General features: G+C 53.0%; 1 protein-coding gene across 1 annotated transcript in view; it reads left to right on the forward strand.

Moving 5' to 3' along the window:
• Positions 1 to 22772, forward strand: part of CORO2B (coronin 2B) — a 69365-nt gene that overhangs the window by 42753 nt on the left and 3840 nt on the right. Inside the window, exons 2-10 of the mRNA XM_065871853.1 lie at positions 1489 to 1605; positions 14099 to 14248; positions 14929 to 15093; positions 16985 to 17101; positions 17223 to 17327; positions 17853 to 17949; positions 21590 to 21702; positions 22031 to 22121; positions 22329 to 22468. Of these exons, the coding sequence (XP_065727925.1) occupies positions 1489 to 1605; positions 14099 to 14248; positions 14929 to 15093; positions 16985 to 17101; positions 17223 to 17327; positions 17853 to 17949; positions 21590 to 21702; positions 22031 to 22121; positions 22329 to 22468 (1095 nt within the window). The remainder of the gene's footprint in view (positions 1 to 1488; positions 1606 to 14098; positions 14249 to 14928; positions 15094 to 16984; positions 17102 to 17222; positions 17328 to 17852; positions 17950 to 21589; positions 21703 to 22030; positions 22122 to 22328; positions 22469 to 22772) is intronic.

The raw sequence follows: 22772 nt of genomic DNA on the forward strand, positions 1-22772 counted from the left end.
ACGTGTAGCAGGGGCTTGGCAAAAACTGGTTGCCTTCCTCCTTATTCAGTTGAGGAACCTAAAGGACGGTGAGGTTTGCCTCAGGTGCCTCTGACCACCTAACCACTGTTAGCAGATGGGCAGTGACTGGAAAAACCCTCCTTATTTCCTCCACACCCCAAAAAGCTAATATTAAAAAGACCTGGGAATGGAGACACAGCCTCTGCCTGCAATTTCCCCTCCCTTCCCTGCCGCCTTTATAGACAACTAAGTATGGAACTACCCCTCACCCCCACACCCTTTGTTCCATCTTTTGTGGACTTCATCCCCCCTGCAGGATGTCTTTCAAGTCATGTACTGAGCACCCACTGTGTGCCAGGCTTGTAAGGAGCTGGAGATTCAGAGACAAGGAGGCCTATCCTCAGTTGCTCATAGACAGATAGAAACAGACTGCAATTCTGCATGATGGTGCCTATAATAGAGGGAAGCACAGAATGCCCTGAGCTCACAGAGGAGTTCTTAATCCATTGAGGGATCAGGGGAGACTTCCTGGAGGAAGTGTCATCTAACCTGTATGATAATAACTAGTATCGTATATTGAGCATTCACTATGATGACAACCTCCACACTAAGTACTTTGCTAAGCACATGAGCTCATTTAATCTTCACAGTACTAGTGAGGAACCTCTCTCATGACAGCTGCACTCTCAAGCTTTCCAGCTGATTTTGTATCCATGTGTCTGAAAATAAAGTTGCTGAAGCCTTAAAAAAGAAAGAAAGAAAGAAAAAGAAATGAGGAAACTGAGGCTCATTGACTTTCCAAAGGCCACGGGGCTAAAAAGTGGCAGAGCTATGATTCAAACACAGGCCTGTGTGGCTCCAAAGACTGTGCTTTCGGCCACAGGGCACTGGGTACAGGTGTTTTAAGATGCACACTGGACAAGCATGCCACATCTGGGAATGGCACCGCTCACATCCCAGGCAGGATAACATATGAGAGTGTACGGATGGACCCCGAGATCAGGCCTCTCCACTGATTCCCGGAGCAGCAGCAAAGAGCCGCCTCTTGATCCAAACCTGGCTGTGTCACCCGCCCTGAGAGGCAGCGGGGAGTACAGGCACACGGCCCAGTAACTGCCAGGGCTGCTGCCCACCAGGCTTTGGTCGTTCAGGTGGACAGTTACACCTTAACTTTAAACATTTTTACTTGAGGAAGGGGCACCTTTCTCTAAGTTGTGCACAGGTGTCGTGTGGACACGCACGGCCCCACCCACCACCCTGCTGTGGGACCCTCCCCACGACCATTCGGTGTTGGGAGACTGCAGCCACAGAGCAGTATGGCTCAGCCGGATGCAGGGGCCCAAAGACATTAGTGGGCCCTCAAGGACCTTCTGGTCCAGTATAGAAGCCCAGGATAAAGGCTCTTCTTTCAAGTCACCCCAGGTTCATCAAACTAATTCCCTTTTCTCTCTCTCTCTCTCTGTCTCTGTCTCTCTCTCTCCTCTGCAGACGGGCAGGATTGAACCCAACTACCCCAAGGTCTGTGGTCACCAGGGCAACGTGCTGGACATCAAGTGGAACCCCTTCATCGACAACATCATTGCCTCGTGCTCGGAGGACACGTCGGTGAGCAGGAGGGGTGCTCCGTGGGGAGGGTGGGTGCATGGGGGCACCTCCCTGCTTCTTCTTGGATGTCTTCCTCCCTAAATGCCCTCCTTCTCCCTTCTTTGCCCTTCCTCTGTTCTCTTGGTCATCCTTCCAGCTAGCCCCAGGATGGGGAGTTAGGAAGAGGACAGAGGGAGTGAATCCATGGACTATTTGTACCTTTAGCATGTTTTCATTTGGAGGTGTTGACTTTGTAGGTGAGAATCAGAAGAAAAAAAAAAGATGAAGTGTGTGATTTGGCACTCATCTGTAGTCTCAAAAGGAGAAGGATAGGAAGAATACTATGGACAAGGAGGAAGGGGGAAGAGGGAAGAAGTGGATGAGCCATGAGGAAAAGAGGCCCTGTTCTTGCAGGCTGGGCAAGTGTACCATCTAGTTTTGTCCTCTGTGAGCCACGGTTTTAGGGGAGGACACTGGTCTGAGGATTGTCATGACTTATCCAAGGACCCAAAATGATGGCCCAGGATTTGAACATCATGTGTTCCACCACTTAGTGGGGAGAGAGAAGAAACAGGAGAAGGGGAACGAAGAGGAGGGAACAGAGAGGCGATGGAGGGAAAGGGAAGAGGGAACAGGTGGGAAGGATACGATACAGGGAAGAAAGGTGGCAGAGAGTTTGGAGAGGGGAGTTGAAGAATCCAGGGATAGTAAAATGTGAAGCCGCTGTCTGGCCACCCTTTCCCCGGGCTCTGCTGACTTTCATACGTGGAGGTAGAGTCAGGTGTTGGCAGCAGGCTCCGTGTTTCTGGAGAGGGGCCCCATGCCTTTCCTCAATTGCCCTTAAGCAATGTCAACACCCCAGCCTGGAAGCAAGAGGGGATTTCAGAGCCTCAGCTGAGCTGGTGAGGAGGGGCTGCTCCAGCCCCTGGTGTTCCCGGGTGAAGGAAGATCAGGCCACAAGCATCTCTCTAGTACCCACTGGCATAGCCCGGGTGCAGGTCGTAGATTCCCAGGATATTGGAACTAGAAGGAACTTTGGAGCTCATGTCTCCTGTCTTTCCAGACCAGCCTGAGAGCTCCTGAGAGTAGAGGCCATGGCCTTTTTGGTTCTGAATCCCAGGCATCCAGCACAGAGCCTAGTACATGGTAAATACATAGTAGGTATTCAATGGAATGGATACCTGGATGGATGGATGGATGGATGGAGAGATGGCTAGATGAGTGACTAGATGAATGGATTTTTGGATGGATGACTACATTGATGGATAGAAGACTGAATGCATGGATAATGGATAGATAGTTGAATGGAAGGAGGAAGGATGATTGGATGAATAGATGACTGGATGAAGGTGAATGGATAGATGGATAGAATGGAAAGATAAATGAATGCATGAGAGAATGAATATAGCCCAACTAATGAATGAGATTCGCAGTAAATAGTCTCCATTGGTTAATAAATTAGGGGGTATGGAGGAGGTCAGCTGGCACAGTACCTAATAAAAGGGAGTGCTGGGGAGGGGCTAAGGGAATGGGCTTGACCCACTCCTGAAGGTCAAAGCCCTGAGTCAACCCAAGAGGATTCCTGAGAGCAGCATCATCAAGGGCAGGGCCCATGTGAGCAGGGAGGGCAAGAACTTGTGATGGGCACGACCCATCAGGTTTGGCTACTTTCTTCAACAAGACGGAGACAGTGACCAGGGGTCAGAGAACCGACAGGCCAGAGGATGAGCACAGGTGATGGAGCCCAGGACAAGTGAGGAAACCCAGAGGGCAACGAGGACACTGGTCGCTTCCTGGGCTGAGAAGGAGGCAGCTGGAGTTAGTGGGGGCTGGAGAGCTCAGTGGTCAGTATAGGTTAGGACTGGGCTCAGTGGGAGAGAGGGCACTTGGAGGTGCTGTCCGTTGTTCTCTCCTGGGTGCAGGGAGTCCAAGGAGTGTCAGCGACCACAGCCCGCTCCGTCCCTGCCTGTGCTGAAGTGTTGAGCCACTGTCACTAGTCATTGAAGAGCAAACACCCCTGAAATTCAGGGCTGCCTTACACTGACTTTTCCAGCCACTCTGGGCTGGACACTCTATGTGCCATTAGCCCTCATTGACACCCTGTGCGACAGGCATTGCCACCCCAAGCTGAGGGCTGGGGTCAGGTCACAGAACTAGAGAGGAGAGGAGGACTGCTGGCCCCAGAGCCCACGCTCTTCCTGATCTATGAAGTCTTGTGATGACACGAATACAGAGAGTCCGTGTTGGAAGCCTCAGGCCCCTCCCGGTGTCTCGTATTTCACCGGGGAGCCAGCTGGGAAGGAGAAGGGCAGTGTCCATCTGGGTGTGGGGGGACAGGTTAGGCTGGGCTCTCAGAGTTGCTGGCTGTCCTGGCTCCACCTCAGGTCTGAACTTCCTGAATCAGGGCGAGGGTGGGAGGGGTCACTCGCCCTGATGGCCCTGCCGGGTTCTAGCTCAGCACCTTATTTCACCTGAGTCAGGCGCCACGTCCTCCGGGACCCAAGCTAATAAACCAGACGCCCATGCTGTGTGCTCAAGAAAAGCATAGGGCCCGGCCCTGACTGCACGAGCCAAGCGGCTCTCTTCAGCGTCACACACATTGGACCACAGTGTGCCTGCCTAGGATGCTGGCTTCAATGACAGCTTGACTGTGGACTCTGCTGGACCTGGAATTGAATCTCAGCTTCACCATTTACTAGCTGGGTGACCAAGGGCATGTTATGTACCCTCTCTGAGCCTCAGTGTTGCTCCTCGTTTTATAGCAATAATACTGGTACGTCCCTGAGGCAGTTGCTATGAGGATGCGAGGTCTGTGCCTAGCACTATGCCTGTTGGTCTCAGGAAGCAGAGTGAAGTCGTTGCATCCACAGAAGGTCTAACAGAGCACTGTGTGCACAGGGAGGAGAGAGGAATTACTTTTGGCCGAGGTACAGGCAGGGTAGAGGGGCCTAGAGGGCTGAATAGACCCTGGAGAAGCAGGAATTTGACAGCAGAGAAAATGTTTTATGAGGCCCGGGGAAAGGACATAGGGAAAGGCCTGGAGGGAGTATGTCTCAGTCCACTTGGGCTGCTATAACAAAGTACCACAGACTGAGTGGCTTTTAAACAACAGAAATGTATTGCTCGTGGTTCTGGAGGCTGGAAGTCTGAGATCAGTGTACACCATGGTCAGGTAAGGGCTCTCTTCTCATTGTGTCCTCATATAGTGGAGGGGGTGGAGCTCTGTGGGGGTGTCTTTTATAAGGTCACTAATCCCATTCATGAGGGCCCCACCCTCATGACCTATTGCCCACCCCCAAAGGCCCCACCTCCTAATGCCATCAGCTTTGGGGGTTAGGATTTGAATTTGGGCACAAGACAAACATTCTGACGATAGCAGAGTTCATATGGTGTGCTTGGGAGACGGGGTCATCTGGTGTGGCTGGGGTCCTGGGGTGGTGACCAGGGAGGGGAATGGGCAGGAGGGGTGGCTGCAAAGGGAGGTTGGGAGCAGAGAGAGAAGGCTTGGGTCACCAGGGTGAGCAGCTGAACTTTGAAGTGAGACTTGTGCTTCTCAAGCCATCCGAACATGAGCCAGGACACCACGTATGCAGTGTGGAGACACTGCACGCTCTGGGGGTCAGGGAAGGGGCTGGGGGGTGGTCACAGGGGCTTTGTGGAGGAAGTGGAGCCCAGGCACGCTGGGCAAATGCTGGAATATGGCTCAGCAGAGAGAAGGGGAGCACCCAAGAGAAGGGTATGGCTTGGGTACATGTCAGGGTGTAAAGAGAAAGGACACCGGGCTTAGGGGCACAGGGAGAGAGAGGATGGCCCGGAGCCACTGATCCAGAGAGAAGGGGATGACGTCACAGATCAGCGAGGATCTAAGCTCTTGCTCTGGGTGCCGGTCCAGCTGCCCAGAAGCGGCCGCTCACAAACCCTCTCTTTGCCCCTCAGGTCTCCACCCCTCCCCAGCCTCAGGGCCAAGGATCTTGGCATTGGAGTCAGCACCCCCTGACACCCCGAGGCTGGAACCATGCCCCTCCTGGAGAAGGGCACACTGAGGGCCCAGGGGAAGCCCCTGCCCAAGGTCACACAGGGAGTCACATCCCAGACAGGGCTGGAACCCAGGTCTCCTGACTCCCAGCCAGCACCCTGAGCACCTACTCACAGCCCTAGTTTTAAGTGAGGAAACTGAGGCTCAGATTCTGGAAGGGCTGACAGTTCAGATCCATCCAACACTCAGTGTTTCGATCTCAGCGTGCTCTCTGTGCAAAGCCCTTGTGGAGCACCGAGAGCACATGGAGCCGGGCATCCTCACCCAGGTCCTGGGAGAGGGGCTGTAAAGGCAGAGGACCAGCGGCCCCCAAGATGGGGGGAGGAGGCCAGTCAGAGCTGCCAGGACCACTCTGACTGACCTTCCCGCCTCTGCCAAAGCCCCCCTCCACGGGCAGGCCTCCCTCGAGCCTCTGCAGACCACACGGTCAACTTACTGCGCATCAGACATGACACCCAGAACCAAGGTTAAGAGGTCAGTCAGCACACCTACTATGCACCAGGCACTGTGATACACACCAGGGCTAGGGAGGGAATCAGACTGAAGGGGCCCAGAGAGATGCCGTTTGCAGCACGCCAGGCCCACGTATCCCGGCAGGCCCTGCACACCCACTGCCACCCTTCCCCCGCCCTCTACTTGTCTCACAACATTCAGAGGACACTGAAGGGATCTAGCCAGCCCCCACCCCCTCCCAGCTCCTTTTCCATATCCCCATCCCTTGAAAAATGTCCAGTGATGTCCATCCCCCATGTCCCTCAGGATCAGCCTCCCCTCCCCCCAGCCTCCCCTCCCCGACAGCGTGAGGAGGTCCTCAGGAGTCTAACCCCATCCTTCCAGGGAGCCAACGGAACATACCCAAGCCCTTTCCCAAGGGGCTTCCATCCTGAGGGAGAGATGGGGGCTGTAACTCTCCCTGGCATCTGGCAGAATCCAGTTCTTTCCGCCGCTGGGTGATGTCACCTATTGTTGAAGGGCTGTGCTTTTTATAGCTTCTGCCGCAGCTAGGGAGGGCGGCTGGCAGGCGATAGGGAAGGGCACTATGGGTTTCCAAGCCTCGTGCTCCCAGCCCTTCTCCAGCAGCCACAGAGAGAGGTTTCTGACATCTCAGGGAGAGGAGAGAGTGATCCCAGAGGGAGGAGGAGGAGGGAGGCAGGCCCCTCTCCCAGGCTCAGCATCCTTCCTTTCCCTTCTATTTCTCTGCTTCTCCATCCAGCAGCTGCCCTCACCCCCCAGGTGATGCTCCTCCCCAAAGAACCTGGGGGTGGGCTGGGGCAGGATGAGAACCCTGCTGGAAGCAGCCGGAAGCCACCCACCACCCTGCTCCTACACACACACGCACACACACACGAGTTTGAGAACCAATACCTCTCTGAGGTGAAAGGGAGCAACATCTCTGTTAGAGATGGAAGGAAAGCAGCCCCGAGAGGCCTTACCAATGCACTTGGCAGCTGCAGAGACACTACCAGTGCACAGGTGTGGCTCAGTCGTTAGGCAGCCAGGCTCAGGAGGCCATAGCCTAGGTTCAAATCCTGGCCCTGCCACTTCCCGTGTCTGTGATCTTGAAATAGTCCTGCTATAAAATGGTGACCATATTGGGCTTATCATGAGAACAAAATGAATATAGTGTTTCTTGGCTACTAAAAACTCCATAACCATTGATGTGGGGACCAAAGAGTTTAGATAACCTGCCCTGGTGAGTGCTGGCTAGAGGGTTGGAAGAGAGAGACACAGTGCTCTTTCCACTGTATCTCACTCTTTGCTTCTTGAGGCCCCAAATAGGCCTTCCATCACTGGTTTCCAAAAAAGACTAAGCTGAATGCTAAGCCTTAAAATGTAGGAAAGAAATCCCCACCAGGTCTGCCTTCCCATTCAGAGCTAAAGGGGTGATTTGCCATCTATCTAGCTCGCCACCAGCCAGAGCAAGGGCTAGCCTGCTTCCTTACACGTGACTCATTGCTGAATCTGCTAATGGTCAGAAAGTTTCTGGGCTTCTCAGCTTCTTCCGTTGGTTTGTTCATTGAACAAGTATGTCTTAGGTGCCTGTTATATTCCAGGCACTGTTCCTCACCCTAGAGATAGGGCAGTGAATTTAAAGACCCCACCCGTGTATGGAGGAGTTGACCATCAGTGGGAGGCCTTGAAGGTTGTCTGTGACCCAAATGGGGTAATTTTTAGATTCTTGAGGCCAGGGAGTGGCACCTCTTTTTTGGAACAGATGAGCAGAAAGACAGACCATGCCCTCTCCAGGTTGTCAGAGTCCATCCAGGGAAGAAGGAAGGGATTGGGCAGGGGCAGGGATTCAGAAGAGAGAAACAGGGCAGTTTGCCTGATTCAAATCCTGAGTTTGAATCCCAGCTCCCCACTTCCTGGCTGTGCAACCTGGGCAAGTTTCCTAACCTGTCTGTGCCTCGTTTCCTTACCTGTGTAAGAATAGTCATTAATGATAATAGTAATAATAATAGGTAGCACATATCCTTTCATGTGTCCAGCCTCACATTTAGCATTTCATTTAATCTGCTGGCAGGTACCTCACAAGACTCTCAGCAGTAGATGCTCAATCAGGCTTCCTTCTGGGCCCTCAGGTGGCCTCTCTCACCTCCCTCTCTTAGGGGTGATTTGTTTCCCATGTTGGGAAACAGTTAAGTGGTCAGAAGATAACATTAAGGTAGACTTTGAGGTTCTACCTCTTGTTTAGGTGAGTGACGGTAAACTCAGTTTCTAGTAGTAAACAGAATAGTTGGCAAGAAATGAGGAGGTGGGAGTTCCAAGACCCTCTGGGCGAGACCCTCACGGTTTCTTTCTTCTCGCTGCAGAAGAGACATGAGAGTTGCTCTGATCTCAGCCCCAGGCAGTGTTTCTGTGGATTTGTTGGATGGAAATCCTAGGACCAATGGCAGTGTAATGTAGAACAGCTAAATTGGATGCCATCAGAGGGCAGTAACCATATCTTATACTTGCCTGTTCCTCCCCGCACTACTCCAAACGGGGTTGTTTTTGAAGTAAATACTAAGGAGTTGGAATCCATAGCTTTACCCAGCTACTTAGGACCGCTGTGAACTCCAACTCCTTGTCTTAGCTCCTATACATCAGATACAGACAATAAGTAGCTTGTTTGCTGTAGCTGTGTAACAAGCAATTCCCCTAACCATAGCATTCTTTCCCTTAGAACAGTGTTGTCAGAGGGGCTGAGTAGGCCCTCACTAGGCCCTGGCCCTAAGTCACTAGCAGCCACAATCCTCAATGTATCAGAAAGCAGAGAGACCCAGCCAGACACCTTCCTAATCACATAATAATTTTAAAGAGGAAATGTATTTGCATTCCATAAAACGGAGACAGACTTCATACCACATTCATTGACTACACAGGGAGCCACAAAGCACAGATGAAAAATAGAAATCACATCTAAAATCTGACCTATCTAAGACTTGTATATAATCCTTAATTAATACTAAGCACGCATTGTTAAGTATTACTAAGGATGCTTAGTAATCTGCTTCGTAGGGTATATATCTAGTCTTCATAACAGCTGTAACGTAGGTGTAATTATTCTTACAGTTGCAGAGAGGCTAATAAGTTGGCTGAGGTCTCACAGCCGATAAGGTCAGAGCCTGGATTCGAATGGAGCTTGTAAGGCCACAAAGCTCTCACTTCCTTGGCCCAGCTGCTCCCTCACCCATGCACAGGGACACTTGGTTTTGCAGCTTTATAAACTGTCCCTTTCAGCCGCCTTGGCTTAGCCTTGTCTGCACGTGTCTGCTGTCAACCCCACAAGACTGTGAGCTACTTGAGACCAAGGACTGGCCCCCGGTGGCCAACACTGTGACCGGGGCCGGGGAGGGGGGTAGGCATATTTCGTTGGATTGATTGGAACTGAATTTAACTAAACAGGGCTCTGACCCAGGGACCTATGAAAGGGACAGTCCCAGGCACAGCTGGCTTGCTGGAGAAAGCGCTTTTACCACTTCTCTCCTCCCCTTCCTTCCAGAAATCCCGTTTGGCAGACTCTATTTGGTTTCCTGTTGAATTGAAGTAACCTCTCTGAGAGCAACCTCTGAACAGATCTATAGCACTCCTCCCACACCCATCCACTCTTTGTTCCCAGCAAATCCCTTGAATATTTAGGGACTGGAATTCCTTTTCCAGCTACTTAGGCCCACTGTGAACTGCAGCTCCTCCTCTGAGCTCCTGTCGTGCGTGCTGCCAACTGTTAGCTGTAGTGGTGGATCAAACGGAGCTAGTCTCTTCCCCCCCCCCCACCCGGTGATAACATTCAATGATGTCAAAAGCAGAGAAGTTTGGAAGATTAATACTGTCTCAGTGTGCAGAAGAGAAAACTGGGGCCCAGGGAGAGAAGTGGCTGGAATCAAATGGAGTTATGAGGCAAGACGCCTCTCTCCTTCTCTGTGGGACATTTTCCATTTGAGACCCAAGTCTAGCAGTTACTGGTGAAAACAGCTCTTGGCTTACCCCCTGCAGCCCTTCATTCCTCTGGACTTGGCGCCAGTCCGGGGACTGAGCCTGGTCACAGACAGTGCCTGCCCTCTCCATCCGCTTGGCTTAGCCCCTCGGTTCCTAGGCAGAGCTGTCACGCCAACAAATCAGCTCCTATGGCTAGAAAGCCTCAGACTCACAAGGACCCTGAAGCTCAGTTTAGCTCCACCCACACACCTCTAAAAGGTACATACCTCTCAATTCATCACCTGGATGAGGATCCTGAACCCCAGAGAGGTTAACCGGCTTGTCCAAGGTCATCCAGCTGGTCAATGGGATTAGAGCCTGAGTGGACCCGCCCTTCACAGCTTCCCCCCCCCCACCCCGTCTCTCTACCTTACCCTGCACGTGATGCCATCCAGGGATGCCTCCGTTAGCTGGCTCCTCGGGAATTAGGCTGTTCTGGAAAAAGGCTTCCTTCTGAGCCTCAGCCTGAGCAGGATTCCTTGGGACATCGATAACCAGGGATGACACACATGGCCTCTGGCCTCCCCTGCCCCACACCAGCCGGGCTGACCCTCCTGCGGCTTCTCTGCCCAGTGTGCCTGAACCCACACACGGGGTCATTTTTCTGTCTCATCATTCCCCACATTCCCAGCCTGTCTTTTCAAATGTGGGTCACATCCCCTCTTCTAATAACACTGTGCCTCCTGACCCTCCCACCCCGTCACCCCCAAGACTGGATTCAGGGCCCCCAGCTCTGAGCTCCTGTAGGTTCTCTGCCATGTGCGCTCAGGAGCAGGCTATGGGGCAAGCTCAGCGCCCCTCCCATTGCCTCATTGTCCCACGGCCTGGCTCATAAGAGGTGTGAGTGGAATGAATGAGACTCAACTTTCGGTTTCAAAGATTTTCTCAAAGGCCAGATTTTCTCCCCTTCCTAATCAACACTTACACACTGAATGACATGGGTTCGCATGTGTATGTACTTGTCTGGCCATAGACAAGATCCTTTGCCCCCAGATGCCTCCACACTGGCCTGCCTTTCTGCTCCTTCAAGTTTCGTCCCCTTGACCCTGAAAGCATCTCAGGCTTCCTGCTCAAGTGTAAACAAGGGTAGCCTGTCAACACGGAAAAAGATGCCTGGTATTTCTAAGAATCAAAGACATGCAAATCCAAACAACAGGGAGATGGCATTTTTGATCTGATGGGCAGAAACGTGTTTTCAAAGGTATAGTTTTAGAGACATGGGTAAAGAAACACTCTGACTCTGCTGGTAAAAACTGGGACAGCTTTTTTTTTTTAATTAAAATTTTTTTTTTTATTTTTGGCTGCGTTGGATCTTCATTGCTGCGTGCAGGCTTTCTCTAGTTGCAGTGAGCAGGCTTCTCATTGCGCGGTGGTTTCTCTTGTTGCAGAGCACAGGCTCTAGGCACTCTAGCTGCATGGGCTCAGTAGTTGTGGTGCACGGGCTTAGTTGCTCCGTGGCATGTGGGATCTTCCCGGACCAGGGCTCGAACCCGTGTCCCCTGCATTGGCAAGGGGATTCTTAACCACTGCGCCACCAGAGAAGTCCCTGGGACAGCTTTTGAGGACAATTTTATAGTAACTAAAAAAGTGAAACACTTCTAGGCATGTGTCCTACAGGAATACTCACAGCCATGCACAAACTTGTATGGCAGGCCTGATCATCACAGAATGAATTGTAACAATGAAAAAAAATGGGCAGAGCCCAGGTGTCCATTAACAGAAGTTGATTAAACCCATCACGGCATGGCCACATAACAGCTGTCCCTCTGGCCACTTAAAAAGATAAGGTAGAGCCATGCGTAGTGGTGTGGAAAAATGCCCACTAGCGCTAGTTACATGAGAAAAGCAAGTTGCAGAAGTACATGTATCATAGCATACCTTTGGGTAAAAAAGAAAGAAATGCGGAGGATGGAGGAGGTATTGTATGTACGATGTGTGTGTGTGTGTGTGTGTGTGTGTGTAACACAAGCATTAGTCTCCACTCTTCAAGGGTCACCTTCCTCTGGAGCATTTGGGGACAAGAAGAATGAGTGTCTTATTGGTGACTACTGAGTCATCTACCTTGGTCCCCACTCCACCCTCCCTGCCATTTCCAGACGAGACCTCATCTCAGAAGACCCTTGCACAGGGCTGTCGGGGAAAGACCGTAGGGCATGCTGGGCCCCCTTTCCATCACCTCCCTCCCCCAGGCTCCTGCCACCATGCAGGCTTTTGTGAGTGTTGGGCTTTCCTGGAGAGCTGGAGCAAACACAGGAGATGATTCAATGACGACAGGAAAACCTCAAACTGTCCCCTAACTATAAACTTTTTCTCAAGTATGTTTTTGAAACTGAGGATGGTACTTCTAAGGGTGACCCCTAATCCTTGACTGGACCTGGGGCCTCCCATGGTCTACATGTGCCGAGCTGGGTCTTCGGGAGAACATAACATGTGGGAAATACTCATTTCTACAGCCTGAGGGTAAAGCACCAAGAAGGGAAACCCACAAGGGAATTCCCTTAGAGGTACCCCCGGTTCCCGGCCTTGCTGCCCTGTCTTCGGGACTGCCTTTGGCTTTCTTTAGCATGTTTTTCCTCTTTATTCATAGCCTTCAGAATTATCGTCAAGTGGCTAATAGTCCATATTGCTGTGACATATTAAATTGTTGCCCTAATGTTGGTCACTTGGAGTATTTCTGAATTTTCTGTATTGCAATGAACATCTTCATGCGTGGAGAATTGGGCTTATTTTGAATGTTAAGAGTGAAATAACTAGATCAAGGAATATAATACAAGTGTCTCTATGGTTCCTACTAAAGATTGCCGAATTGCTTCCAAAACAGAGTTTCTCTGATTTGTAATACCACCAACACCAACTGAATCTATAAGTTCCCGTATAATCTTGTCCATACTGTTTTTTTTTTTTCTTTCAGTTGGCTATTTTAGAAGATTATAAATGGTATCTCAAAGCTGTCTTCCCTGTTTTTCTCCTTACTGGCAAGGGTGGAGTTCAGATTTTCTAAACGTTTGTGTTAAAGGTGTCCTAAGCTATAGTCACATGTGCTTTTTCTTCTCCACCCAGTTAGATCATAATAAATAGCATTAATGATGATGATAACAATTATAACAAGAACTATAATTCCATAGGTCTTTAGAGCACTTTATAGTTTACAAACTCTTCCAACCACTATCTTATTTTATTCTGCCAGTAGACCAGGCAAGGCAAAGACTCCCCCCGCCCCGCTCCATTTATAGATGAAACAGTTGAAACTTGCAGGGTATGCTTGGCTTGAGAAACAGAAGCCTACCAGCGTTGATGTAAATGATCAGGGGGTTATTCAAAGATCGCAGAGAAATTGCCGTTTCTCTCTATCCAGGGCTGCGTGATTGCTTCTCTCTGCTTCTCTCCATGAGTTGCACCCTCCTCTCTCTTCTTTGCTTCTTTATCAGCACCCATAAGACTGATAATAGCTGCATCCAGGCTCTGCATCCTTCCGGCTCAGGCTCCAGCATCTCATCGGTCTCTGCCCCTCGGTTCATCATCTTTCAGGAGAGACTCTGGGCCTCCCAGTCTCCTAGATGGGTTTCCCTCTGCTCAGGTGTCCATCCCGGGTGGGGAACAGAGTGAGGAACAGGCCATGTGGTACAAACAGAGGCGCTGGGGCTGAAGGCACTATTACAAGGGTGTGGAAGGGAAGCAGAGATAGGCTTTGAATACAGCACTTGCTAAAAGCTGCTCCATGTGTGATCCTCTGGGCCTGGCTAGACAATAACAATCACGATATGCCCGTAAGAACAGTCACCAACGTCTGCAGAGACTAATTGGAGAAAACCCTCCCAAAGGCACAGAGGAGATGGTCTCTTTTCTCTCTAGCCACACCCTGCAACCTCCCCCCCAGGCCTCAGTCGGGCTCTGCCCACCACCCTGGCCAGGAGATACCTTACCAGGCAGATCTCCGAAAGCCTGGTGTCTGAGGAAGAGGGCAGCAGGGGCTTCTCCTGGCCCTGCCCAGCCAGCCGAGGCCCTCCTTCCCCTCTGCAGGTGCGGATCTGGGAGATCCCCGAGGGCGGGCTGAAGCGGAACATGACGGAGGCTCTTCTGGAGCTGCATGGGCACAGCCGGCGCGTGGGGCTGGTCGAGTGGCACCCTACCACCAACAACATCCTGTTCAGTGCTGGCTACGACTACAAGGTGGGCAGCCGGTGGGCACTGTGGCCAGAGCCGACTCGGCGGGGAAGTGGAGGGAGAGAGAAAGGCACTTTGGGGGTCCTGTAGGGAGCACTGTTACTTTTCCGAGCCTGTTAACCAGTATTGTCACATCCATTCATTCGCTCATTCAACAACACAGCTGAGCATCTTCTGTGCGCCCGTCATTCCTGGGGTTCACAGAGGCTGGAGGCATCTTTACTGCCTTCTCCGGCACTGATAAATTGGAGAAGAATGCCCACTCCGTGCCCACACTCTCTGCCTGGCCACTTCTTAACCAAGAAGTGGCTGCTGCCCTCCTAGTAGGAAAAAGAAGCGTCCAAAGCTGCTGGTGGAGAGAATGGAGCCCCAGCCCCTACCCCCAGGCATGCCCTCAAAAGAGGTGTGCCAGCCAGTGGAACCTGGCCAGGAACACTCACCCTTCTTGCTAGAAGCAGAAACTGAGCCCAGGCTGGGGCTGGGATCTGCCCAAGGATAGTTGTGGATTTGTGTGACAGGGACACATCAGCCTTTGATATAGAACCCACCGACACCATCCCTCATCCCAGCACATCCAACCCCGCGTGGGGCGTCTCTCCCAGGGCCATCAGGTGCAGACTGGGGACAGCCACCCTGTGCCAGCAGCAGCAGGGCTGAGCCCGCCTCCTGTGTATCCGCCCTCCCAGGTCCTCATCTGGAACCTGGACGTGGGCGAACCGGTGAAGATGATAGACTGCCACTCGGACGTGATCCTCTGCATGTCCTTCAACACTGACGGCAGCCTGCTTACCACCACGTGCAAGGACAAGAAACTGCGTGTGATCGAGCCCCGCTCCGGCCGCGTTCTGCAGGTGAAGCCCCGCATCTTTCTCGAGGGGAAGGAAAGGTATTGGGACCCAGGGCTCTGCTTTCAGCCGGCCCTGGAGGGAAGGGCTGTGCCAGCTCCCCTCTCCCGAGCACCTGGCCTGCACCTCTGGGGACCACCCCATCTGTTCTGGGCTCTTCTCCGCTCAGAGGAGCCCTGCCTTGTTCTGGAAGTGGAGGGACCTCAGTAGCCTTCCCACAGACTCCACCCCTCTCCCCAGATGGGATTCTTCTGCCTGCTCTGGGGGCCAAACTGGTAACCCCCTTCAGCGCATGAATCCCTGGGTGTTGACCATCGTAGACACAGGAGGAGGGGACTTTGGACTCACTGCCCAGCCACCTGCATGGGACGAGCCTGGAGAAAGTGGCTCGGGAGTCAGTCCCAGGGACAACTCCAAGAGGGGAGGTGGATGGTGAACTTAGCTCCAGTTTTGGTCTTTGACTCTGGGTCTTAACTCTGAGGAAGGGATTAGATGTCATTTGGGAGTAAGAAATTTACATTTCTTGAGCACCTACTGTGTGCCGGTCATGGAGCTAGATGGGATGGAAAATTTGGATGAAATCTGAGGTTTACCTCCTAACGCAAGAAAGATTGGTGCGTGACCTGGTTGTGTTTATCTTGGAAAAAGCCAATATTGCAGGACCAGAATGTCATCTACTACAAACAATAATCACCATAGTTATTAGTGTCGTTGGTATTGGCCACCATTTACTCAGAGCTCATTGTGTAGCAGGCACTGTGCCAGGGGCTCCCCATCGTCCCTTCATTTAACCCTCTGAGGTGGGTACTGTTACTCTTCCCATTTCCCACATGGCAACGCTGCCCCTTGGAGAGGGGCTGACCTGATTCTCACAGTTACAGGAGGAGCTAGAATTCAAACCCAGACAGTTGGACCCCAGAGCCCATGCCAAGGAGAAAAGATATAAGAGAGCAGAGACCCCAACCTCCTTCTCACAGATGTGGACACATGCCCGGAGAGGGTGAGGGACTCCTCCAGGGTTACACTTTTTCGGCAGAACTTGGAACTAAAATCCAGAGTGAGTGACGCCAGCCTGGGTCTCTGCACTGCTCCACCAGCCTCTGGTTCCTGCCTCACGCTGACTCATCCTGGCAAAGGGCCACCATGTGTTAGGAGGGAAAGGAGGTGTCATGAGTCCAGAGGCAGGAGAGAAGGCAGAGGATGGCCCAGTTAGAAGGAGCCCCCGGTGAAGTGAGTCGCCCCACAGTGAACCAGCATGAGTCCCCGGCCTCCTGAGCCTCGAGCTCTCCATCCTCAGAGAGTCCTTGCAGTAGGTATTGTGACAGTTCAGAGATGCCTTGGTGAGAGCACCTGGCACCCAGCCCAGCTCAGGCCCTGCCTGGGACTTGGTCCAATTAGTTCCCTCCTTCCCCATCCCCCATCCGCTCTGGGACCTGGCAGCGAGGCCTGGTTTCTTGGTCCCCAGCCTCCATTGCCCCACAGCACCTGTAGTCATTTCCTGTGGCTGCTGTGACAAACTACCACAAGCGATGTGCCTTACAACAACAGAAATTGATCCTCTCACAGTTCTGGAGGCCGGAAGTCTGGCTCCCTCCGGCGGCTCTAGGGGAGAAGCCTTCCTGGTCTCTTCCGGCTTCTGGTGGCTTCCTTGGCTTGTGGCCTCACCTCTCCAATCTCTGCCTCCGTGGTCACACTGCCTTCTCCTTTCTGCGTCTGTGGAGTCTCCCTTTACCTTTCTCTTCTAAATAAGGACACTTGTGATGGCATTTAGGGCCCCCGTGGATGACCCAGAGGTTCTGGGGAATAAGACATGGACGTATGTTTGGGGGCCACCAGGCAGCCCAGTCCAGCACCCTATTGTCTGGGGCCTGGCTCACCAGCTCTCTGTCCCTGCCAGGAGGCGAACTGCAAAAACCACAGAGTGAACCGGGTGGTCTTCCTGGGAAACATGAAGCGGCTTCTCACAACGGGGGTCTCCAGGTGGAACACGAGACAGATCGCCCTCTGGGACCAGGTCAGCCGCAGGGAGGCCGGAGCGGGTGGGGCAACATCAAAGCGTTGTTACTCCGTGGGCTTTGCTGGGATTGGGGAAGGCGAGGTGCCATCCTGCCTTGATACTGGCCCCCGGCCCGCAGGAGGACCTGTCCATGCCCCTGATCGAGGAGGAAATCGATGGGCTCTCCGGCCTCCTGTTCCCCTTCTACGACGCTGACACACACATGCTCTACCTGGCTGGAAAGGTAGGAGAAGATGGGGGAGGGACAGGGACAGGCTGTGGGAGACCCCTGCCCCCATTGGGCCCCCGCTCCTGCCCTACCTCCCAAGAAGAGCCTAGCCTCTCTGCCCTTCCCCTGACCCAACATGGGTCAAAACCTACCCTCAAGTCGGACAGGCATTCTGTTGCGGTGTCAGTGACTGAGAATCCCTTCAGGGGTGGATTGGAGTGGGGTTTTACTTGGGAATAAGGATCAGAGCCTGACGTGAATCATCCCTAATGATGGGATTGGAGGCACCTGCCAGGAGATCTTGTTAGAAAGTCTGTCTGTAGGCCCGTGACCGTGCACGCACGCGCACAGCACCCGACCTCCACCCCACCGCCCCCGGCCAGTCCCCTACTGGGGGCCTAGAGGCCAGGCTTCCTGGGTCTTTTGACCACCTCGGAGGCATGGCAGAGGCTCTTTTCAGCAGCCCGCTGGACCAGGACCTGCTGAGCCCGCCCCTTCCTCTCTTCCTTCCTCACCTCCCTCCCCACACCCGGCCCCTAGGGAGATGGAAACATCAGATACTACGAGATCAGCACCGAGAAGCCCTACCTGAGTTACCTCATGGAGTTCCGCTCCCCAGCCCCGCAGAAAGGCCTCGGTAAGGGGGTCCGGGGGCTCTTGCGGTTGTTAGGCTGTAGAAGGAGACACTGGAATTTGGCTTTCGGGCCACCCTGCCCCCAAAATGAAAAGTCAGACTCAGAAGGCCACGGCTCATGGGCAGGTCAGAATGGAACCTCTGGGTGCCGCCCTGTGAAGGTCAGCCCGCCCTTCTTCAGCCAGCCTGAAGACCGGCTCCGTCACCCCATGGGGCTTGGTGTGCTCTGTCATCTCTGGCCATCAGCAGCCTGCAGGAGTGTGCGCGGTACCTTCATTCCCATTTGCAGATGGGGAGGCCGAAGCCCATTGTTGTTCTGACATGGTGGGAGGAGGTTCAGTAACTAAAGGTCAGAACGGGGTCCAGGAGCATGTCCCTTCCTGAAGCCTCTGGGAAGTCAGGACCCTCAGTCCCCCAAAGCAGCTCTGTCCTTGCCTGAGAAGACAGGAGGAATTCCAGGGTGTCCCCCTCACTGCATCCCCAGGTTCTCAGGCAAATCCCATAGAGGGCTCCAGGATTGACGAGTGTAGTGAGTCCGTCCTTCACGCCTTACACTCTCCCACCGCTAAAGCCTTACAATGAAGTCTTCATGCCCAGTGACTCACACTGGCAGTACATCCGATTCAGCAGTCCCCCATTTGGGGTCCAAATCACCCAGAGGAAGGAATCTCTTCAGGGATCTGTTCCCTCCTCTGCTTAGAATTTCTGTCTGGTCTTGTCCCTCTGAGGATCTGGGTATGGACACGGCCTGAGGGCCAGCTTCAGAGACATCAGGGCTGGAGGGGCCCAAGGACCCCTCTCAGGGACCAGCAGCAAAATGGAGGCCCAGAGATATGCCTGAGGTCCGAATGACCATTCCACTGACTCCACCCTTCCCCAGGGCTCTGTCATCCCCACCTCCCTCGCTGTCACCCCATCATCAAATAGTATAAAAAGCAGCCTGGACTTTGGAGTCCAAGCTAGGTTTATATTCTGGTTAGGGACTGTGTCCCTAACCCCTCTGTGTCCCAGTTTCCTCGTCTGTAAAATGGGGGTAATTAAACCTACCTTGAAGGGCTGTTGTAAAGCTTAGAGATCATGTATACAAAACACCTGGCAGAGTACTTGGCTCCTGTTCCTTCCTGTAGTCATTCAGCAGACATGTACTGGGTACCAGCTGTGTGCCAGACCCTGGACTGTGCCAGACCCTGGACTAGTCCAGGGGTAAAGTGATAAATAAAACAGAACACAGCCTCACTCACATCCCACTGAGGGACAGACAGACAGTAAACAAATAAGTAAGGAAAATATTGGATGGTAGTAAGTTCTAAGAAGAGCATCAGATGGGGTAATAGAACAGAGAGTGACGGGGGCTGTTTTAGACCAGGTGGTCGGGGGAAGCCTTGCTGTGGAGGTGACATTTTAAACTGAGATCCGAAAGGCAGGAAAGGGGAAGAGTAGTGCCAGCAGAAAGAACAGTTAGTGCAAAGGCCCTGAGGCCAGAAAGAGCCTGGCATGTTCTAGGAGCAGAAGGGAGGTGAGTGTGGCTAAGTGTAAACATGCGGAAGATGGGTAAGTGTCAGGGGATTAAGCTGGAGAGATGTGCAGGGGCCAGCTCCCATGGGATGCATTAGACAGGGTATATTAGAGTTCTCCAGAGAAACAACCAAGTATATTTATAAAAGGGGAATTGCAAGGATTTGGTTCACATGATTATGGAGGCTGTGAAGTCTCACAATCTTCCCTCTGCAAGTTGGAGGCCCAGGAAAGCCAGTGGTATAATCCAGCTCAAGTCTGAAGGCCTGAGACCCCAGGGAGCCGATGGTGTGAATGCCAGTCCAAGGGCAGGGGATGAGGTGAGATGTCCTAGCTCAAGCAGCAAGGCAGGGAAAAAAGGGCAAATTCCTCCTTCCTCTGGCCTTTGTTCTGTTCAGTCCTGCGATGGGTTGAAAGATGCCCACCCACATTGGGGAGGGCCATCTACTTTACTGGGCCCACCGACATTAACCATCACCCAGGGGAAGGAGTTGGGGTTTCACCGGGAACTCGTAGAATTTTCTTTTTCTTGGGTGGATGGGTAGGCGGGAATGGGACCGTGTGATGTGATCTGAAAGGTTGGTTTAAGATTGCTCTGGCTTCTGTAGGGAGACTGGATCTTGAAAGGGCAGGAGGGAGGCAGAGAGACCAGTTAGGAGGCCCCTGTGGACTTCTAGGCAAGAGAGAATGGTAACTAGGGGGATGGCATGGGGATAAGGAGATGAGGATGGATCCAGGAGATGTTTAGAAAGCTGGGTCAGGGCTTCCCTGGTGGCGCAGTGGTTGAGAGTCCGCCTGCCGATGCAGGGGACACGGGTTCGTGCCCTGGTCCGGGAAGATCCCACATGCCACGGAGCGGCTGGGCCCATGAGCCATGGCCGCTGAGCCTGCGCTCCACAACGGGAGAGGCCACAACGGTGAGAGGCCCGCGTACCGCAAAAAATAAGAAAGTTGGGTCAGCAGGACATGGGGAGGAGGGAGGGGCAACTGAGAATAGCTATTTCTCCTTGTCCTCCTCACCTGTGCCACTGTTGAGCATTTGCCACGAGCCAGGCACTTTTCGTAGGTTCCAAGTGGCTTTGTCACTCACCCCAGGCAGGTCACATAGCTCCTAAGTGGCAGAGCCAGGATTCAAACCCAAGTCTGCTGGTTTCACTTGGTACCATGATGCCACTTCCCTCCAGCTCCTGGAATTCCCTTCTCTGGAAGAGCAGCCTTCTGCTCCAGCCGAGGAGAGGTAGAACCTTAACTCACATTCACATCCTGGAGAAAGAAACTAATGTCATCTGTGCTCATCACTGCCGGGCAGTTAAGCAGCTTCACACTGAGTCCCCCGACCACCTCGTGAGGGGCCGCTACTGGACTCCTCTAGGCCACCAGGGAAGCTGGAGCTCAGAGAGCAGTGACTTGCCCAAGGACTCCCGGCCAGAAAGAGGGGAGAGTCGGGATTCAGACCCAGGCTTCTGTCCCACCCCAAAGCTTGTGTTCCTACCCCCACACTGCACTGCTGCCCCAGCCGGCGTTCACATGACGCAGCTGTTAGGGATGTTGTATCTGGTGCCCACGCAGACATACGTGCACACACGCACCCCTGTCGGTCCTATAAGACACACGACGGAACGGCAGTCTTGGGCTGCGTGTAAACCTCTGGGGTGCACGGGGAAAGCTTTCTCCCTCCTTCTTTCCCTCTGAAGACTGGGGGCACAGAGGCTTCGGGAAACCAGTTCATTTCAGAAGGTGATGGTCTTTGTGGCTTATGCAGTGGCAACACTGTGTGACCTCGGGCCAAAGCCCCGTCTCCGCTGACCCTCAAGAGTCTCATCTGTAAAAAGAATGGATTAGATTCAAATAGTTCTGCAGCCCCTTCCAGTTCTCAAAGGCCCCAAATCTATAGTGTGCCCCTTGGTGAGGCAGGTCCGGCCCACGGGGCTTATTTGAGAAGTTACCACCCAGAGACAGAGCCTGACTCAGGAAGCCCCCAGCCCCCTCCTGTCTACTGTATGGGTCATTGCCTCCAAACCTAGTGCCCTCCACCTGTGCCTTTCCCCTGGCCAAGGTCATCAGGAAGGAGGGGCGATGAGGGGGGATTCCCGGGACCCCATGTAGCCGTATGTATGCCCGTCCACAGGGGTTATGCCCAAGCACGGGCTGGATGTGTCTGCCTGCGAGGTGTTCCGATTCTACAAGCTGGTGACTCTCAAGGGCCTGATTGAGCCTATCTCCATGATCGTGCCCCGGAGGGTGAGTGGGGCTGGGCTGGTTCCAAAGGGCCCCTGGCATTGAAGCCTAGCTTTCTCGCCACTGACTGTAAGCCTGGCGGAGCCCGGAAGAAGGAGCCCTTTTCCTGTGGATTGGGGTGGGGGATGGAGACCGCTCCAAGGTGAGGACAGTTTGGCTGGCTACGGAAGGCAAGGTGGGAATTCCAAATGGGAGACACTGTGAGTACAAAGGCCGGAGACAGGGCAGCAGGTATGCGGTTGGACGTCAGCAAAGAGGAGAATCTGACTGGAGAGCACGGGCTTTCTCAGCAGCCCCCCATCTGTCCACTCTTCTGCTTCCCCCGCTGCAGTCGGATTCCTACCAGGAAGACATTTACCCCATGACGCCGGGCACAGAGCCAGCTCTGACCCCCGATGAGTGGCTGGGAGGCATCAACCGAGGTACCGCAAGGGGTGGGCTTCCCAGAAGAGGCTAGGAGACTGGCAACCCTGGCATTCGGTCTAGCCCACCCCCTTCCCCTTGCATATCCTCCTCATTGAACTTGCCCTCACACTCAGCCGACTGTCGGGCGTGGTGTTAAGTGAGAGCCACCATCACTTGACAGTCAATGGAACTGACAGTGAGAACACGTCCCTTGCCTTTCTTAGATCCTGTGCTGATGTCTTTGAAAGAAGGCTATAAGAAGTCCCCCAAAATGGTATTCAAGGCTCCCATCAAAGAAAAGAAGAGCGTTGTGGTCAACGGAATAGATTTATTAGAAAATGTCCCACCCAGGACAGAGAATGAGGTAAGGAATGTAAGTTATTGCTGCCACACATCCCGGCAGAGCGAGACCTCTGCATTTCAATTATGGGCTTCAGGCCTTTAAGCTAGCTCCGTTCTGGGGCGTTTTTCTTTCTCTGACAAATACCATAAGTAGCCTGCTGTTGGCTTCCGTTGCCTCTGACCCCAATAACTAGAGGCTGGGCTACGGTAGGGATACTGATGCCCCTCAAACCCGCGAACCCAGAGTTACGTGTCCCCTCGTGAATCCATTTCAGAATGTTGCTGTCATCTGGAGTTATAAATTCCTGACTCATGGGGAAAGCCAG

This window comes from Phocoena phocoena, chromosome 2 (assembly GCF_963924675.1).
Source record: "Phocoena phocoena chromosome 2, mPhoPho1.1, whole genome shotgun sequence".
In the NCBI taxonomy this organism is placed as follows: Eukaryota; Metazoa; Chordata; class Mammalia; order Artiodactyla; family Phocoenidae; genus Phocoena; species Phocoena phocoena.